Source organism: Oncorhynchus clarkii, chromosome 23 (assembly GCF_045791955.1).
Source record: "Oncorhynchus clarkii lewisi isolate Uvic-CL-2024 chromosome 23, UVic_Ocla_1.0, whole genome shotgun sequence".
NCBI lineage: Eukaryota > Metazoa > Chordata > Actinopteri > Salmoniformes > Salmonidae > Oncorhynchus > Oncorhynchus clarkii.
This window is the reverse complement of record NC_092169.1, coordinates 3,475,029-3,493,921: the sequence shown is the minus strand read 5'-3', so window position 1 is coordinate 3,493,921 and position 18,893 is coordinate 3,475,029. Positions and strand designations below refer to the sequence as shown.

Sequence of the window (18,893 nt, the reverse complement as noted above, 5' to 3'; positions counted from 1 at the left end):
TTTTTATGGTTCGGGCTAGGTCCCTTTGTTCCAGTGAAGAGAGATCTTAACACTGCAGGACACAATGACATTCTATACGATTCTGTGCTTCCAACTTGTGGCAACAGTTTGGGGAATGGCCTTTCCTTTTTCATCATTACAAAGCCCCCATACACAAAGCGAGGTCCATACAGAAATAGTTTGTCTAGATCGGTGTGGAAGAACTTGACTTGCCTAGACAGAGCCCTGACCTCAACCCCATCAAACACCTTTGGGATGAATTGGAACGCCAACTGCGAGCCAGGGCCCATCACCCAACATCAGGGCCCGACCTCGAATGCTCTTTTGCTGAATGGAAGTAAGTCCCCGCAGCAATGTTCCAACATCTAGTGGAAAGCCTTCCCAGAAGCCTTGACTAGAATACAGTATATACATATGACGTGGGTAAAACAGTATGTAAACATTATTAAAGGGACCAGTGTTCAATGACTATGTACATAGGGCAGCAGTCTAAGGTGCAGGGTTGAGTACCGGGTGGTAGCCGGCTAATAACAGTGACTAAAGTTCAGGGCAGGGCGCTGGGTGGAGGCCAGCTAGTGGTAACTATTTAACAGTCGGAAGGACTGAAAATAGAAGCTGTATTTTCAGTCTCTTGGTCCCAGCTTTGACGCACCTGGGCTGTCTCCGCCTTCTAGATGGTAGCCAGGTGAACAGGCCATGACTCGGTTGGCTGAGGTTCTTGATGATCTTCTTGCAGTTGCTGTACCAGGCGGTGATACAGCCCGACAGGGTGCTCTCAATGGTGCATCTCTAGAAGTTTGTGAGTCTTGGGTGCCAAGCCACATTTCTTCAGCCTTCTGAGGTTGAAGAGGTGCTTTTGCACCTTTTTCAACAGACTGTTTGTGTGGACAGACCATTTCAGGCTGTCAGTAATGTGAACGCAGAGGAACTTGAAGCTTTTCACCCTCTCCAACTGCGTCCCCATCAATTTGGGGGGGCACCTTGACATAGAAGGAGAGGTGCCACTCCGCCATGGCCCTCACCACCTCCCTTACGGGTTATGGACAGGTGCAGTCAGGTAGCAGGAGGGGTGGAGTGCACTCAACCCATGTGTCCAACAGGCAGAGTTCAATAACTACAGGCAGATGTGAGATGCAGGAGGATGGCACTCTTCTCATACCACTGTAGACAACTGTCCAATTCAAAGCTTCCTCCAAGCTTTGCATTGGTCAGTAGCCTACAGAGTAATATGAGAAGAGTGCAATTGCTGAACATACAGTTGAAGTCGGAAGTTTGCATACACTTAGGTTGGAGTCATTAAAACTCACTTTTCAACCACTCCACACATTTCATGTTAACAAACTATAGTTTTGGCAAGTTGGTTAGGTTACTTTAGGTGACTTTGTGCATGACACAAGTTATTTTTCCAACAATTGTTTACAGACAGATTATTTATCTTGTAATTCACTGTATCACAATTCCAGTGGGTCAGAAGATTACTTACACTATGTTGACTGTGCCTTTAAACAGCACAGGAAAATTATGTAATGGCTTTAGAAGCTTCTGATGGGCTAATTGACATCATTTGAGTCAATTGGAGGTGTACCTGTGGATGCATTTCAAGGCCTGCCTTAAAACTCAGTGCCTCTTTTTTTGACATCATGGGAAAATCAAAATAAATCAGCCAAGACCTCAGAAAAAAATTGTAGACCTCCACAAGTCTGGTTCATCCTTGGGAGCAATTTCCAAACGCCTGAAGGTACCACGTTCATCTGTACAAACAATAGTATGCAAGTATAAACACCATGGGAAGACGCAGCCATCATACCACTCAGGAAGGAGACGCATTCTGTCTCCTAGAGATGAACAGACTTTGGTGGGAAAAGTGCAACTCAATCCCAGAACAACAGTAAAGGACCTTGTGAAGATGCTGGAGTAAACAGGTACAAAAGTATCAATATCCACAGTAAAACGAGTCCTATATCGACATAACCTGAAAGGCTGCTCAGCAAGGAAGAAGCCACGGCTCCAAAACCACCATTAAAAAAGCCAGACTACGGTTTGCAACAGCACATGGGGAAAAATATCGTACTTTTTGGAGAAATGTCCTCAGGTCTGATGAAACAAAAATGTAACTGTTTGGCCATAATGACCATCATTATGTTTGGAGGAAAAAGGGGATGCTTGCAAGCCGAAGAACACCATTCCAACCGTGAAGCACGGGGTGGCAGCATCATGTTGTGGGGGTGTTTTGCTGCAGGAGGGACTGTGCACTTCACAAAATAGATGGCATCCTTAGGTAGGAAAATTATGTGGATATATTGAAGCAACATCTCAAGACATCAGTCGAGAAGTTAAAGCTTGGTCGCAAATGGGTCTTCCAAATGGACAATGACCCCAAGCATGCTTCCAAAGTTGTGGCAAAATGGCTTAAGGACAACAAAGTCAAGTATTGGAGTGGTCATCACAAAGCCCTGACCTCAATCCTATAGAGAATTTGTGGGTAGAACTGAAAATGCATGTGCGAGCAAGGAGGCCTACAAACCTGACTCCGTTACACCAGCTCTGTCAGGAGGAATCTGCTAAAATTCACCCAACTTTTTGTGGGGAGCTTGTGGAAGGCTACCCGAAACGTTTCACCCAAGTTAAACAATTTAAAGGCAGTATATGAAAACTTCTGACCCACTGGGAAGGCGATGAAAGAAATTAAAGCTGAAATAAATCATTCTCTCTACTATTATTCTGACATTTGACATTCTTAAAATAAAGTGGTGATCCTCACTGACCTAAAACAGGGAATTTTTACGAGGATTAAATGTCAGGAATTGTGAAAAACTGAGTTTAAATGTATTTGGCTAAGGTGTATGTAAACTTCTGACTTCAACTGTATGTGGCTATTCTAAACGAAGTGTAACAGTTCCATGTAGAATAAACCATACTTCACATAATACTGTAGAAGCTGTCTTCTGCTAATATAACAATGTAATATAACAAATATACCTTCCTGTATGGTGTCCTGTATAAGACAGGAGTTCCCTAAAATATTGTAGGAATACACTGGGTAACCCCCTTACTGATAGTACCATTCAATTAAATAATAGCAAAATGCATATAAAAAGTTATACGTGTCTTGTTTAATTTTAATGCTAAGTGCAAGGTCTCTCCCAATTCGGACATCAGTGTCAACCTGTATTTCAGTCAGAGGACTCCATTTCAAAGCATCTGTTCTGCCCATCTGTAGAAAATCGAGGAGGAGTTGATGCGTGACATAGGTATTGAAGGGGTGATATTACTAAATACTTGTCATGCGCTGTCTTATTGGTAATCACCCTTCTGAGGTGTTTGCCAACGCCTGCTGGGCATGGCGGCGTAGATCGGCTTCAGGCCCCCCTCGTCACAGATACTGGTCATGAAGGAGCCGGACTTCGGCTTCCTATATGTGACCCTGCTCCTATATCACAGAGGGAGGGAGAAAGACTGTCACCATACAGTCATGGAAGCCAACAGTAAATACACAGTTCAACATAGCCAATTAGAGATCCTGATTCACAAGGGACATGTGCCAGCATGACACTGACTGGTTGGCATTACTCACTTTGACCTAGGAGTAGTTCATTGGCACAGTGGAAGGGGGCACCTCCTTACAATATAAAAGACACAGCACTGGTTACATTGTCAGTGGTGGTTAGGGTAATTCCAGGACAGGTGGTTTTTATTTTTGTACCATTATTTAACTATGCAAGTCAGTTAAGAACAAATTCTTATTTTCAATGACGGCCTAGGAACAGTGGGTTAACTGCCTGTTCAGGGGCAGAATGACAGATTTGTACCTTGTCAGCTCGGGGATTTGAACTTGCAACCTTTCAGTTACTAGTCCAACACTCTAACCACTAGGCTACATTGCCACCGCAATCATTGACCTGATCAAATGTGACCAACGTGTTTAATTATATATATAATTTTTTAGGCAAGTCAGTTAAGAACAAATTCTTATTTACAATGACGGCCTACCGGGGAACAGTGGGTTAACTGCCTTGTTCATGGGCAGAACGACAGATTTTTACCTTGTCAGCTCAGGGATTCGATCCAGCAACCTTTCGGTTACTGGCCCAACGCTCGAACCACTAGGCTACCTGCCGCCCCAAAATTGAAATTAGTTGGCTGATTTTTGCTTGACGCTTTGCTGGGGTTTAATTCTGTCATACCAGAAAGTCTCTCGACTCCCTTCGTAGTAACAAGAGGAGTGGTCAATGTACTGAGTTGGTCTCTGTCTGAAATCCCAAATCTAGGGCAAAGGCACTGGAACATTGTTAATGGGGGCGGAGGGTGTTAACAGTGGACTGTAGTGCCACGATGACCAGTGCCACGTAATCAGCTCATTGGCCTAGTTGAGGATCACGAAAACATTCCACATTCAATGTCAAACTGATGCTGTTGCCTCGGCCGACCCAATATAGAAGAAAATAATAATTTTAAACCTCTACTTGAGGTTTTCAATTCATGACATGACCCTGAATTAAGTTGCAAAAGAAATTAACACAGCCCTGCTCAAAAAAAAATTATGCAGCATTAATGTTGTCCAAGAAAGCCTTCGAGGTATAGCCTAGGTTCTTTTTCAACCGAGAGCTCAGCTTTAGCCCCTGATAAGGACAATCCTTTACATCGCATCAGAGAACTGATGTCTCCTCTCTCCCTTTAGTGTTCTCCACTGGTCTCCTGCTGCTGGTATTAATAGTATCTGGATGGGCCTGTGTGGGGAGAGGAGGTTGTCTCCCGTCCCCGTAAATATTGCATGGTTTCCCCTGAGTGCTCTGGAATGCGAGAGTGGAATGAGGAAGAAAAATAAGGGAAGATGGAGGTCATGGCTGTAACTTGACTGTGTGTCTGACAAGGGGACATATGTGACGATATTTGTTCATTTGTATAGGTAGTTGTAGTTATTATTTAGTAGTTTTATGCTGTTAATCGAAGTTTTAGTGGTATTATTAATATTATTAGACAGTTGACATAGTTGTTACTAAGTATTGTTTTTCTGTTGTTTTTTTAAACATTTGGATAAAATACAAGATATATAAATATGGGTTACTAGCCTATATATAACAGAGGGTGGCTGCCTGATCTGGTCTTTGACACAGGTTTGTTATTAGGGTAGAGCGATTACTTATCTCTCTCTCGCGTTGTGAAGGTGTTCCACAGCCATAGTAAGATTGGTAGCGTTCATCTAAAAACTAGTTTTGGTCCTACAGGACATATTGAGAATCCATTCCTCTCCTCTCTGCCTGAGCCTCTGTCGCTACACATTCCAGTGTCAATGTTTCCCAGTCAAACCCAATACCTTGCATGCTTTTGCTCTGAGTACAACAGGAATGCTAAAGGAAGCTCATTCTTTTCATCATTTCCTCATGGCTGAACTTCAGTCACCTTGCTCATTGTACTTTAAGAATGTCTCGGGGGGGTGTGTGCGTATTTGTTGTTCTTTGTTTATTCAGTGTGCTTTTCTTTACTGCTGAAGTTACCTTTCTTGTTGAATATCTCACGAGTGTGTATGTAGGCATATGTGTCTGCCATGTGTTTACACTGTGTGTATGTTTTTCCTCATTGCACTTCAAGTAGGACTACTTTCATTGGAGGTAAATTACACGGGGTAGAGTCAGATAGAGAAGGGTGGATGGTGTACAATGTACGTACACTGAGCATTTTACCACCAGGACAGCAGCAACCATCTTATGACCCCTGCTGGAGAGCGAGACGTTCCCAAACTGCAGAGGTGTTGTCTGTTTAGTACTCTGTTTTTTTACTGGTGCTCTACTCCGCCTCCGCATGAGCTATTTGTAGCATTCTAGTATTTAAAATAAGTGGGAAAAAATGATCAAATGAAATGAGTTGACACAAAAAGGCCTGAGATTGAAAACAACATTAAAACAGGGTTTTCTGTAGCAAAACTGTTTTCTACGGTGTGCCCCTAATGCAGGGGTCTCCGACCTTTTTCTAGCACGAGAAAATGAAATGTTGCAAGCTACTCAGTTTTTATAGCGTTCAAATAGGCACATTCTTCTCTTCACCTCTTCCCTGCAACTTTTTCCCAGGTCCTTGGTATACAAGAGATGCGTTTTCTGTCAATATACCTGGTAAAAAAAACTAAGGGGGTCCCATTAAATTATATTTAGTGTTTTCCTGAATTCTGTTTTCTCTATTTTATTTTTCCTGATTTGGGATATTTTCCCCCCAGTTCTTCTTCTCAATATTACAATTATTCAGAGAGAAACAACAAAAATGGATGTTCTGAATCCATGGCAACGCTTAAGTCACATCAGAAGACCACTTTTGGTTGAAACACAAAGTGTAATTACCCTTTTTCAATTACACATCTAGCAAGAGAGGAATGTGTCGGTCTAGTGACTTTTCTGCTGTTACTTCTGCAGCACACGTCGTGGCAGAGTTTGCAAAACAATCCGCCGCCCAATTTGATGAAATAATCTAGAAGTAGTAGATATTGTACTGTCAGGTAAGCCGCCTTTGCAGCTAACATTTGATTGAGAAGGTTTTGGGGGGAAAACCTGTCTACCCATAAGATGGTTATCATTAGCATCGCTAACTGGCTACATACAGAGTGATAGACAAACACGCGCATCAAACAGACAGACGAGAACAATATTGCTGGACATTTTATTGGCAGATATTGTGTTACGTTTGGCTTTTTAAGCCAATAGTGGCTAACCAGGGGTGAGAACGTCAATGTTGCTTTGATTGGATCGTAGCCGGGAGCTTTGTTAATGACAGTTTGCAGTTTTGATTGACCAGCTACTCATAAGTGGGCTGAGAGCTGCTGGAAGCTTGCGATCTACCCTAAAGAATATGACCCAGGCCATAGAGGGGGGGGGGACAGCCTGTACGACCCTGTTTTACAATTTGGAACAAATGCTGTATAGCCTTTTTCCACACACAAAGTGGTGTGTGCAGTCTATGTTCAACTCTTATGTCCCTGTCTCCCTCCAGGGCCAGTGGTGTATGTACTAGACCTGTTTGACCGGCTCATCTCCAAGGCCTGTCCCTTTGCCGCCGCCGGCATCATGGTGGGCTCCATCTACTGGACCGCCGTCACGTACGGGGCTGTCACCGTCATGCAGGTGAGACCATCACACACACACACACACACACACACACACACACACACACTAGGGTGTGACCGGGAAGATTTTAATTTACCGGCCATTTGAGAAGTTTACCGGGACACATATGCATTGGATGCGTAACCCGTAACGGCGTCCACCAATGGTACTCAAAATGACAGAAATCACATTTAAAGATTATGGTAACTCATCTTAACAGAACAGGCAACTCCTGTTATGAAGCAGCCAATAAAATATAATTTTCAAACATTTGCCGTGGTGCAATTGTTAACAGCGCATCTGATGCGAGCAGTTCCATATTAGAAACTTAGAAAGCGGGGGGATCTAAAGATGCAACAACTAGAATGGGTTGCTAATAAACTCAACAAAAAAATAAACATCTTCTCCACTCAACTGCGTTTATTTTCAGCGAACTTAACATGTGTAAATATTTGTTTGAACATAACTATATTCAACAACTGAAACATAAACTGAACAAGGTCCGCAGACATGTGACTAACAGAAATGGAACAATGTGTCTCTGAACAAATTGGGGGTCAAAATCAAAAGTGACAGTCAGTATCTGGTGTGGTCACCAGCTGCATTAAGTACTGCAGTGCATCTCCTCATGGACTGCACCAGGTTTGCCAGTTCTTGCTGTGAGATGTTACCCCACTCTTCCACCAAGGCACCTGCAAGTTCCCAGACATTTCTGGGGGAAATGGCCCTAGCCCTCACCCTCCGATCCAACAGGTCCCACACGTGCTCAATGGGATGAGATATGGGCTCTTCGCTGGTCATGGCAGAACACTAACATTCCTGTCTTGCAGGAAATCACACACAGAACGAGCAGTATGGCTGGTGGCATTGTCATGCTGGAGGGTCATGTCAGGATGAGCCTGCAGGAAGGGTACCACATGAGGGAGGAGTATGTCTTCCCTGTAACGCACAGTGTTGAGATTGCCTGCAATGACAACAAGCTCAGTCTGATGATGCTGTGACACACCGCCCCAAACCATGACGGACCCTCCACCTCCAAATCAATCCCGCTCCAGAGTACAGGCCTCGATGTAGCGCTCATTCCTTTGACGATATACGCGAATCCGACCATCACCCCTGGTGAGACACAACCGCAACTCGTCAGTGAAGAGCACTTTTTGCCAGTCCTGTCTGGTCCAGCAACGGTGGGTTTGTGCCAGTAGGCGACATTGTTGCTGGTGATGTCTGGTGAGGACCTGCCTTACAACAGGCCCACAAGCCCTCAGTCCAGCCTCTCTCAGCCTGTTGTGGACAGTCTGAGCACTGATGGAGGGATTGTGCGTTCCTGGTGTAACTCGGGCAGTTGTTGTTGCCATCCTGTACCTGTCCCGCAGGTGTGATGTTTGAATGTACCAATCCTGTGCAGGCGTTGTTACACATGGTCTGCCACTGCAAGGACGATCAGCCATCTGTCCTGTCTACCGTCTGTAAACTGTTAGTGTCTTAACGACCGTTCCACAGGTGCTTATTCATTAATTGTTTATGGTTCATTGAACAAGCATGGGAAACAGTGTTTAAACCCTTTTCAATGAAAATCTGTGAAGTAATTTGGATTTTTACGAATTATCTTTGAAAGATAGGGTCCTGACTAGGCTTGTGCCTTTGGCTTCTGGGCAACAAAAGAAAGTTGATATGAAAACCAATAGAAACGGAGAGAAATACTGGTTTCAATGGCATATGAGAAAGTCTTTATGAAAGGAATTGCCTCTACTTTTCTATGATCATATTTTTACCTAGGCTACTTTGAAGCAAGGCTCATAATATGAAGTAATACATTTAGGTTTCAAACAATTAAAGGGTGTCTGCACTTCCTGATTTAGCCTCGTTTTAGATTTGGTTAATTAAGAAACGCTACTGGCCATGACTGAATTCAAATGTGAGTTTGTTTCGTGGTGTGGTTTGATGTGGATGTCTGTGGGAAGGGTAAGCCAAATTATTTTGCCAGTTAGCTTCAGCCGGGTGGTGTGCGACTGTGGCAAAGTTAGGCTATCCAAAGTCAAACTATCTCTAGGGATAGTTAGGGACCAGGGATTAACATGGGTAATCCAGGATCCTGTCACATTTCCCCAAAAAATAAAATGACAAGACCTGGGAAATTACAACATTTTCCCTCTTATCTCAGAATCCTGGCATATGACCATATCTTGGTTTTACGCACACCTTAAATTATATTATTTAAGCTACTCCCTTAAATGGGCAGAAAACCCAGTTCATCGCCATCGTTTATTTAAGTTCATGGGTCATTTATAACAAAACCTTTCAATATTGCCAATCATTTCCATGACTATTTCACAAGTGAAGTGGAAAAGCTCAGAAGTGAATTGACATTGCACAGTGAACCATCATATTTTTGCATTAAAACTCCTTAGTTGCCCTGGCTGTGTGTTTCGGGTCGTTGTCATGCTGTAAGACCCATCTTCAATGCTCTTACTGAGGGAAGGAGGTTATTGGCCAAGATCTTGCGATACATGGCCCCATCCATCCTCCCCTCAATACGGTGCAGTCGTCCTGTCCCCTTTGCAGAAAAGCATCCCCAAAGAATGATGTTTCCACCTCATTGCTTCATGGTTGGGATGGTGTTCTTGGGGTTGTACTCATCCTTCTTCCTCCAAACACGGCGAGTGGAGTTTAGACCAAAAAGCTCTATTTTTGTTTCTTCAGACCACATGACCTTCTCCCATTCCTCCTCTGGATCATCCAGATGGTCATTGGAACACTTCTGACGGGCCTGGACATGCGCTGGCTTGAGCAGGGGGACCTTGCGTGTGCTGCAGGATTTTAATCCATGACGGCGTAGTGTGTTACTAATGGTTTTCTTTGAGACTGTGGTCCCAGCTCTCTTCAGGTCATTGACCAGGTCCTGCCGTGTAGTTCTGGGCTGATCCCTCACCTTCCTCATGATCATTGATGCCCCACGAGGTGAGATCTTGCATGGAGCCCCAGACCGAGGGTGATTGACCGTCATCTTGAACTTCTTCCATTTTCTAATAATTGCGCCAACAGTTGTTGCCTTCTCACCAAGCTGCTTGCCTATTGTCCTGTTGTCCATCCCAGCCTTGTGCAGGTCTACAATTTTATTCCTGATGTCCTTACACAGCTCTCTGGTCTTGGCCATTGTGGAGAGGTTGGAGTCTGTTTGATTGAGTGTGTGGACAGGTGTCTTTTATACAGGGAACAAGTTCAAACAGGTGCAGTTAATACAGGTGATCAAATACTTATGTCATGCAATAAAATGCTAATTAATTACTTAAAAATCATACAATGTGATTTTCTGAATGTTTGTTTTAGATTCCGTCTCACACAGTTGAAGTGTACCTATGATAAAAATTACAGACCTCTACATGCTTTGTAAGTAGGAAAACCTGCAAAATTGGCAGTGTATCAGATACTTGTTCTCCCCACTGTATGTAAAGTACAGTGTCCCGCAGGGCAGTTGCCTTGGGCAGTTACTCTTCTCTGTTTTTACAAATGATTTGCCACTGGTCTTACACAAAGCTAGAATTAATGACTATGCGGATTATTCCACACTATATGTCAGCACCCAAAGTCAGTGAGCTCACTGAAATTCTAAATAAGCAGTTACAGTCAGTGTCAGAATGGGAGATTAATAATAAACGGGTCTTAACTAAAATAATTGTATTTGGTTCAAAACATTCTTGAAGACCTAAAACCTCAAGTGGAGTTTTCCATAAAGTTTGAGACCATTGATCAAGTTGAGGAAGCTAAATTCCTAGGTATACCATTGGATGTTCAATTATCATGGTCAAGTCATATTGGCAAAGTTGTTGTGAAGATGAAGGTGTATGTCTGTTATAAAAATATGTATTTATTTTACCAGGTAAAGGTTAAATAAATAAAATGGACATACCCCTGTTTATAAGAATATGTTCTGTGTTTTTTACACACAAATCAACTGTAGTAGCTGTCCCTGAATAAAAAAAAATATTGGTCGACCAAGACATGTATTTTTCCATATACAGAGACACCCTGTGTGTTTTAATAAAACCCACAATGACTCAAGAGGGAGCCAGAGATCAAGATGGCCTAACCAGAAGAAAAAAGCCTGTTCCCAGCCATCCTCCTCCCGCTGCCCGTTGGCCTTCGCAGATTCTGCCGTTACACACCTGAAGTTGCCAGGAATAGGCTACACCAGGGGTTGGCGCCCTTTTCCATTTGGAGTGTCAATTTATCTTACCATTTCGATTGATCTGCATGCCTGTTGTGATTTTCAGATGCTCATTTTTGTGGAACAGTTTAATTTATAATAGTCTATCTCAAAGTCATTGTCTGTGGTTAATCTACATTCTATCTAAATGAAAATTATAAAATCTTAAAGTAACTTCTGTTGCCATTGCCAACTATGTAAAAGTAGCCTACATAAAGCCAACAAATAAAAACATTGCACCCTGCAGGTAGAAAATATCCTGATAAAAATAAATATCCTAGAAATCCCATTGCTGGACACGTATCAACTGTCGGCCCGAAGCTCACGCAAACAAACTTGCGACATTGTATAAAATATTCTGGGCCATTAGAGTTTCCCACGCCAGTGAGCTCGGGACAGACACAGCTGAAGGCTATTTGTTCAAGGGATAATAAATAATCCGGTATTTTATGACGTTTCCACTGGATCAGAGAATTAGATTTTTCCCTTCCATGCCGAGTGGTTATCAAAAGGGAGAGAGTTGTGAATATTTTTCAAATACATTGAGGAACTATTGTCATTCTCAATGGATTCTTACCAGGCTTTGTTTACTTGCTGTTTGAGGTGAATAAAAAATACTTTGAGAAGTTTCACAATACTAGTCAAATACTATGACATCTCAAACTGTGCGTGTCCTTACTCAACATTGACAGGAGTGCTCCAAACAAAAGACAATGAATAAATTGCCAAAACCCGTAAATTTAATTTAAATAAACCAAAACTTGTTTCTCACAAGTGTAGCATATGTTGTGAGATCTGCAAAAGTGTCCACTCTGACAATGAGAACATTAAACGAATGAAATAATAATATATTGAATGCATTAACAGAAATTACCGTAACCAAAGAAACATTGTAGATTAGAACAAACATTGTAGATCTTGTCCCATCTCGATTACTGTCTGGTAATATGGTCAAGTGCAGCGAAGAAAGCCCTAGCAAAGCTGCAGCTGGTTCAGAACAGAGCAGCACGCCCTTGCCCTTAACTGCACATACAGAACTAACATCAACAACATGCACACCAATCTTTCCTGGTTGTGGGTTGATGAGAGATTAACTGCTTCTCTTCTAGTTTTTATGAGAAATATAACTGTGAATAAAATTCCAGATTGTCTGCATAATCAAATAACATTCAGCGCAGACACCCGTACATACCCCACCACCAGGGGTCTGTTCACAGTCACCAAGTCCAAAACAAATGCACGGACTCGCACCATATTATACAGAGGCATGATCGCATGGAACTCCCTTCCATCTCCAATTACTCTAGCAACAGCAAAATTACTTTAAAAAAAAACGGATTAAACAACATCTTATGGAACGCCGATGACTGTGAGGGGACACACACAAACGCACACACACACACTCCTCGCTATTTTTATTGTATTGTTTGCATAGTTTTTGTTGTATCTTTGTATTTTAAATTTGTGTGACAGTGTCAGTGTTTTGTTACTTGCCTTTTTGTTTTGTGGACCCCAGGAAGAGTAGCTGATGCTTCTGCAAAAGTGAATGGGGATCCAACTAAACAAAGCAAAACAAATGGGGACATCTGATTTTTGCAGAACTTCCTGTGACTCTAGGGATACATTTGTATTATTCTCGGTATTGAAACTTGGTAGATTTTCTGGAAAATATTAATCCCTGTTAGGGACATCAATAAATTACACAATGTAACTAGCCCCATGGGGATATAGAATGTCAAACCAAATTGATGGGTCGAATGCAGCTGCGCCTCCGAATTGATGATTACTTGGGTGCTTCCAGCTGTGGGCAGCATTAAACCCAACCCATGGAAAACTGTTACGATACCCTTCATTCCAATTTCTTCCTATCTCGCAAATATATCTGTTTTGGACGAGACTGACTTCATGACCAAACTATTTACACTTTTTTGAAAATGTTGACACTAGAATAAATCCTTCTGGCTCATATCAATGCCACATAGGCCAATTTGTAAATGACAAGTTGCATTTTAGGAGCAGTCGCTATTTAAGTATATGTTTTCAAAATGCATACTGCCTCCAGTTGAGAGGCACGCTTCAATTACCAGTTGAGAAATAAAACAACTGTTAAACACGTGATTGCATTTAAAATTCTTGCGCAATGACTGGACTTATAAAAACACGTTTCACTCCAGCAGCAACAAGCTGAGGAGCTGCAACAGCAGTTCTAGTGCTGTCTGACAAGTTATATTCCGCTCAAAATAGGCTCTGTACGCTGTGCATGTGTGATAAATAAGATGCACGATGACCTTGTGATCATATACAAATGTAAGCGTCTTTTCATTATGCGTGGGAATACTTGGGAACAGATTTCAAAAATGTAAATCATTTGGAGCTGATTTCCTGGTGTTTTTACAGTATTTTATATCCAACAATTGTAAAATAAATACAAATTTGCTCAGAAATCCTGGGGGAGGCTAATAAAGCCTCCCATGGGCCAAATTTGTCCCACGCCACCAGTTGGGGAACCCTGCTATAGACCAATAAGCATAAATGTCAAATGTATTTACATCGACTGATTTTTCCATCTATGAATAAAAAATAACGGTAGGATTTTTCTTCCAGTCAATTTGGCCGGCAACAATTTTGTATATCGGCGAAAAGCTGTCAGTTACCTGGCTGACGGAAACCCACACACACACACTGAGGGTTAAATCCACAATATTTATCCTTAACGTTATTGTCTTCTGACGGCTTTCGTCGTCTTCCTAGTGTGGCCGTGTTGATCGATTTAGACTATGGCTGCGTTTTGAAATGGCAGTGCACTACATAGGTAACAGGGTGCCATTTCAGACGCACCTTATCGTCAAGCTATCCATATTCACCACGGTGTCCGCTCTGTCCCTGTGCCCAGGTGGTGGGCCATAAGGAGGGCCTGGATGTGATGGAGCGGGCAGACCCCTTGTTCCTGCTCATCGGCCTGCCCACCATCCCCGTCATGCTGATCCTGGGGAAGATGATCCGCTGGGAAGACTACGTGCTGCGCCTCTGGAGGAAGTACTCCAACAAGCTGCAGATCCTCAACAGCATCTTCCCAGGTCAGAACGGACACATTGGTAGGGATGCAAACCGTTCTGCAGCAACGGTCTTCTACTACAATGGGGTGGAATTCCGTGAATTCGTTGTGTGTGTGTGTGTGTGTATAATGAAGTGTGGGTGATAAAGATGTAATTATGTACTTGATGGAGGATGCTAACAGTGTTAAAGGTTGTTGTAATGTTGTGTGATGATTGTGGCGTGAGCAGTGTGTGTGTGTGGGGATTTGAGAACGCTGAGAGGTGGTCCTGTCCATTGGGGCTTGTGGTGGTGATGTGGAGGTCCAGTAGCAGTGGGTTTTTCCACTGAACTCATCATCAGGGACAGTGATTGATGTGGGGAGAAACCGGACCCCAGGGTTCAGCTGGATCCTTCAACCTTTTCTCCCTGCAGTCTCAGCTTGCTGGGCAAGAGCAGGCGTACATCTTTACCCCCCACTCGGCTGCCCGAAATAAAGATACTGGCACAGACTGGTGCAGATATTACTCAGTGGCTGGCACACCTTTTTTCTCTCATCACTTGATGAATGTGTATTTGTGTGTCTTGTGTAACATAGCCAGCTGTGTAAAGATGTACTAGCAAAACAACACCCAAAATGCACCTCACCCATCCTGACCTTGCCCTCTCTTCTCTGTCTCTCTCAGGGATTGGGTGTCCGGTGCCTCGTATCCCGGCGGAGGCCAGCCCCCTGGCAGACCACGTGTCAGCCACAAGGATCCTGTGTGGTGCCCTGGTATTCCCTACCATCGCCACCATCGTGGGCAAACTCATGTTCAGCAGTGTCAACTCCAACCTGCAGAGGACCATTCTGGTGAGTAACCCAAACTGTCAGGCATACACACAGACAGTGGGCATGGGGTCTTGGCCATTGTAGTTATTTTGACGACTTTGTAGTTATTTTTTTTTTTGCAATGGCAATACCTGTACTAGCTCCTACCCGCTACTGGCCCATTTTGAGGTAACTGTGCGTTAGCTGGCAGTTGGCTGTAAGTTAATTAGTAGTTATTCCTCATGAATTTAGGATGTAGGAATGTACCCTGCAAGGCAGGCTGTAGTCAACTTGACAACTGGATGTAGTCTATCACAGTGCCATCCGTTTTGTCACCATAGCCCCATATAATACCCACCACACCGACCTGCATGCTCTTGTTGGCTGGCCTTCACTACATATTTGTCGCCAAACCCACTGGCTCCAGGTCATCTATAAGTCTTTGCTGGGTAAAGCCCTGCCTTACCTCAGCTCACTGGTCACCATAGCAACACCCACCCGTAGCACGCGCTCCAGCAGGTATATTTCACTGGTCACCCCCAAAGCCAGCACTTCCTTTGGCTGCCTTTCCTTCCAGTTCTCTGCTGCCAATGACTGGAACGAATTTCAAAAATCGCTTGAGTCTTATATCTCCCTCTAACTTTAAGCATCAGCTGTCAGAGCAGCTTACCGATCACTGTACCTGTACACAGCCCATCTGTAAATAGCACACCCAACTACCTCATCCTCATATTGTTATTTATCCTCTTGTTCTTTTGCACCCCAGTATCTCTACTTGCACATCGCCATCTGCACATCTGTCACTCCAGTGTTGATGCTAAATTGTAATTATTTCGCCTCTATGACCTATTTATTGCCTTACCTCCCTAATCTTACTACATTTGCACATACTGTACATATATTTTTCTATTGTGTTATTGACTGTACATTTGTTTATGTGTAACTGTTGTTTTTGTCACACTGCTTTGCTTTATCTTGGCCAGGTCGCAGTTGTAAATGAGAACTTGTTCTCGGCTGGCCTACCTGGTTAAATAAAGGTGAAATAAAATAAATAAAACCAGGGCTTTATGTCTCCTTGTGATCCGCCACCCCTGTGGGCCCCACACACACACCTGAGAGGGCGCTGACAGCCAGGTAACCAGAGTAGCAGAGCTCGTCTGTCATATGACCCGCGCTGCCCCCTCTGGACATTGCAACCCCCCTGCCCCACGCAAACACTCACACTCAAGTTCCCTTTAAACTCACTTAGCATTAGAGCAACAAAACCACCTGATCTCATGGTTCTATTAGTAAATTACTCAATGGAGGCTTTGTTGGCACTGACATGCAGAGGGGTACATGTATTGTCCTAGGGCAGGTTATAGTGAACCGTTTTAAGGATATACTGTTTATTCCCTGGCTACTACAGTATTAGAGAACTACACAGAGTACAAAACATTAAGAACATCAATTTATTGGGCCATGGACTCTACAAAGTAGACTTAGTTGTGTCAAGTTGGCTGGATGTCCTTTGGGTGGTGGATCATTCTTTATACACATGGGAAACTGTTGAGCGTGTAAAAACCCAGAGGGGTTGCAGTTCTTGACACATTCAAACCGGTGCGCCTGGAACCTACTACCAAAGGCACTTCAAATGTTTTGCCTTGCCCATTTACCCTCTGAATGGCACACATACAATCCATGTCTCAAGGCTTACAAATCCTTATTTAACCTGTCTCCTCCCTTTTCATCTACACTGATTTGAGGTGGATTTAACAAGTGACGCCAATAAGGGATCATAGCTTTCACCTGGTCCGTCTGTCATGGAAAGAGCAGCTGTTCCTAATGTTTTGTACAATCAGTGTATCTTGTGTAGCAAATAGAAAAACCAGACAGAGCAGCAAGATAAATGATTTGACGCATGAGCCGAGTGTTGGTGACCCCTCTTTGGCACTCTGCTTTACCCTTAGTTATTTTTGTCCTGTCTGCAGGGTGGGATTGCGTTTGTGGCTGTCAAGGGAGCGTTCAAGGTGTACTTCAAACAGCAGCAGTACCAGAGGCAAGCCCACCGCAAGATCCTCAACTTTACCGAGGCAGAGGAGGCCTGAGAAGGGGCATGGACAGACAGACATATTGATACACAGGGGAGTGGACGGAGCATGACGATGAACTCTGAGCAGGAACACTGTCGGACAGACAGATTGACGGACTTAGGGATCATTGGCGCCCCCCAAACTCTTACACCTCTCTAAGTAGCCTCGCCTCACCTCGTTCTGTTTCTGCTCTTTAGGGAGTCATCGTCGTATGCGGCTAACATTCGTGCTGTATGATTATCACCATGTTCTATTTTGTTTTTAAAACATTCAAAGGAGAAGAGACGAGACAAGAACACTGATACAGACATGCGTGCGTACACACACACACACACACACACACACACACACTGAGTGTGCTCATGTATATTCCACACAGGAGCTCTTTTTTTTGTTGTGGAATGTGACTTGTAACTGCTATTTTGCTGTAGCAATTTTTGTTTGTTTTAATCAAGTAACCAGTGCTGGTTGTACTTTAAAAAGATACATCTGGGGCACATGTAATTATTAGACAGAAAAATTTTATAAATAATTGTCTTACTGTTAATTTTGCAGTTTTGAAATTTGCCAATGAGGAATATTGTTTCCCTGTATTGAATGCGTTTTAAGAGAAATTAGATTTTTTTATCACTAAAGGATGATTATTTGAATGGGAAATAACTTTTTACCTGCTCCTGTTGCCACGTTTCCATTGGTACATATCCCTAGACTGATAATACATACTCTCAATTATTTAGAAGCACAGTACAAACATAAGTGTGATTGTCTGTACATACATTCATTGCACAATATGTATCAGCTAAAACATTCAAGGGTATTTTTTTGTTGTCAAATGCCTAGAAGTGTTGTCATTAGTTCTGTTTGTAGCTGATTTTGTGTAACTGTCTTCTGACAGAGAATGTGATGTGCAAGCCTGCAATGTGGAGGTGGGTGGATGATATAGACCTGACACGTGTCGCATTACCTTCTAAATGAGAGCATAAAATGACATGTCCACTGAATAAAGGCGAGATTTATGTCTCTTCTTTTAACCCAAATCGCATATTCCGCCACATATTTCCTTGCTGACGCCACCACTTGCTTTGTTTTTTAGTGTGTGTGTGTGTATATATATATTATATATATGCTCAAGGCAGTCACGTAATAACCCATTCTGTAACTACTCTTTCTTCTAAAAGTGCGGTATAACCAGTATGCTGTACATTACGTGTGTGAAAAAGGCCATAAACCAATCATTTGAATATTTAATATTATTGTGCACATCTCTTTAAGCTGTGCCTGGTAGACAGACATGCTCCAATAATCTGCTGTGGTCAACTCAGCTTTTACATTAACTCTAAAGAAAACATATTATGCCAAAAGTGACATTGAAGTTATTCATTGTATTGTACAGACATTGTTTCTCAATTTATAGTTTCGTGGTGGATTGTGAATAAATGTATTTTTTTCAAACCTTGAAGTGGATGTGTTCATGCTAAAATCCGGGGGCCTCGTTTATAGAACGGATTTACGATCAATTTTGATCTTACACATGGTTTTCTGCATAAATCAGATTTAAGTTATTTAGAAAACCATACTTTGATGTGGAAATTATCTTCTCTACTTAAAGTCTAGACTTGACATAGGTCATTTACCTGCTGGTTATGTAGGGGTGTTGCTGTTTGGGACCCATAAGCATCCAAGCC

At 42.9% G+C, this 18,893-nt stretch overlaps 1 protein-coding gene across 2 annotated transcripts in view; it reads left to right on the top strand.

Moving 5' to 3' along the window:
* LOC139381463 (membrane-associated ring finger (C3HC4) 5) overlaps positions 1 to 18,667 on the top strand; it is a 59,151-nt gene extending 40,484 nt beyond the window's left edge. The window contains exons 3-6 of one of the 2 annotated variants that reach the window (XM_071125018.1): positions 6,976 to 7,106; positions 14,186 to 14,369; positions 15,012 to 15,178; positions 17,107 to 18,667. In XM_071125018.1, coding sequence (XP_070981119.1) covers positions 6,976 to 7,106; positions 14,186 to 14,369; positions 15,012 to 15,178; positions 17,107 to 17,223 — 599 coding nt within the window. In that variant the 3' untranslated portion in view covers positions 17,224 to 18,667. Of the gene's footprint in view, positions 1 to 6,975; positions 7,107 to 14,185; positions 14,388 to 15,011; positions 15,179 to 17,106 lie in introns of both variants that reach the window. The other variant, XM_071125017.1, reaches the window with a different exon arrangement.
* The last annotated feature ends 226 nt before the right edge of the window (positions 18,668 to 18,893 follow it).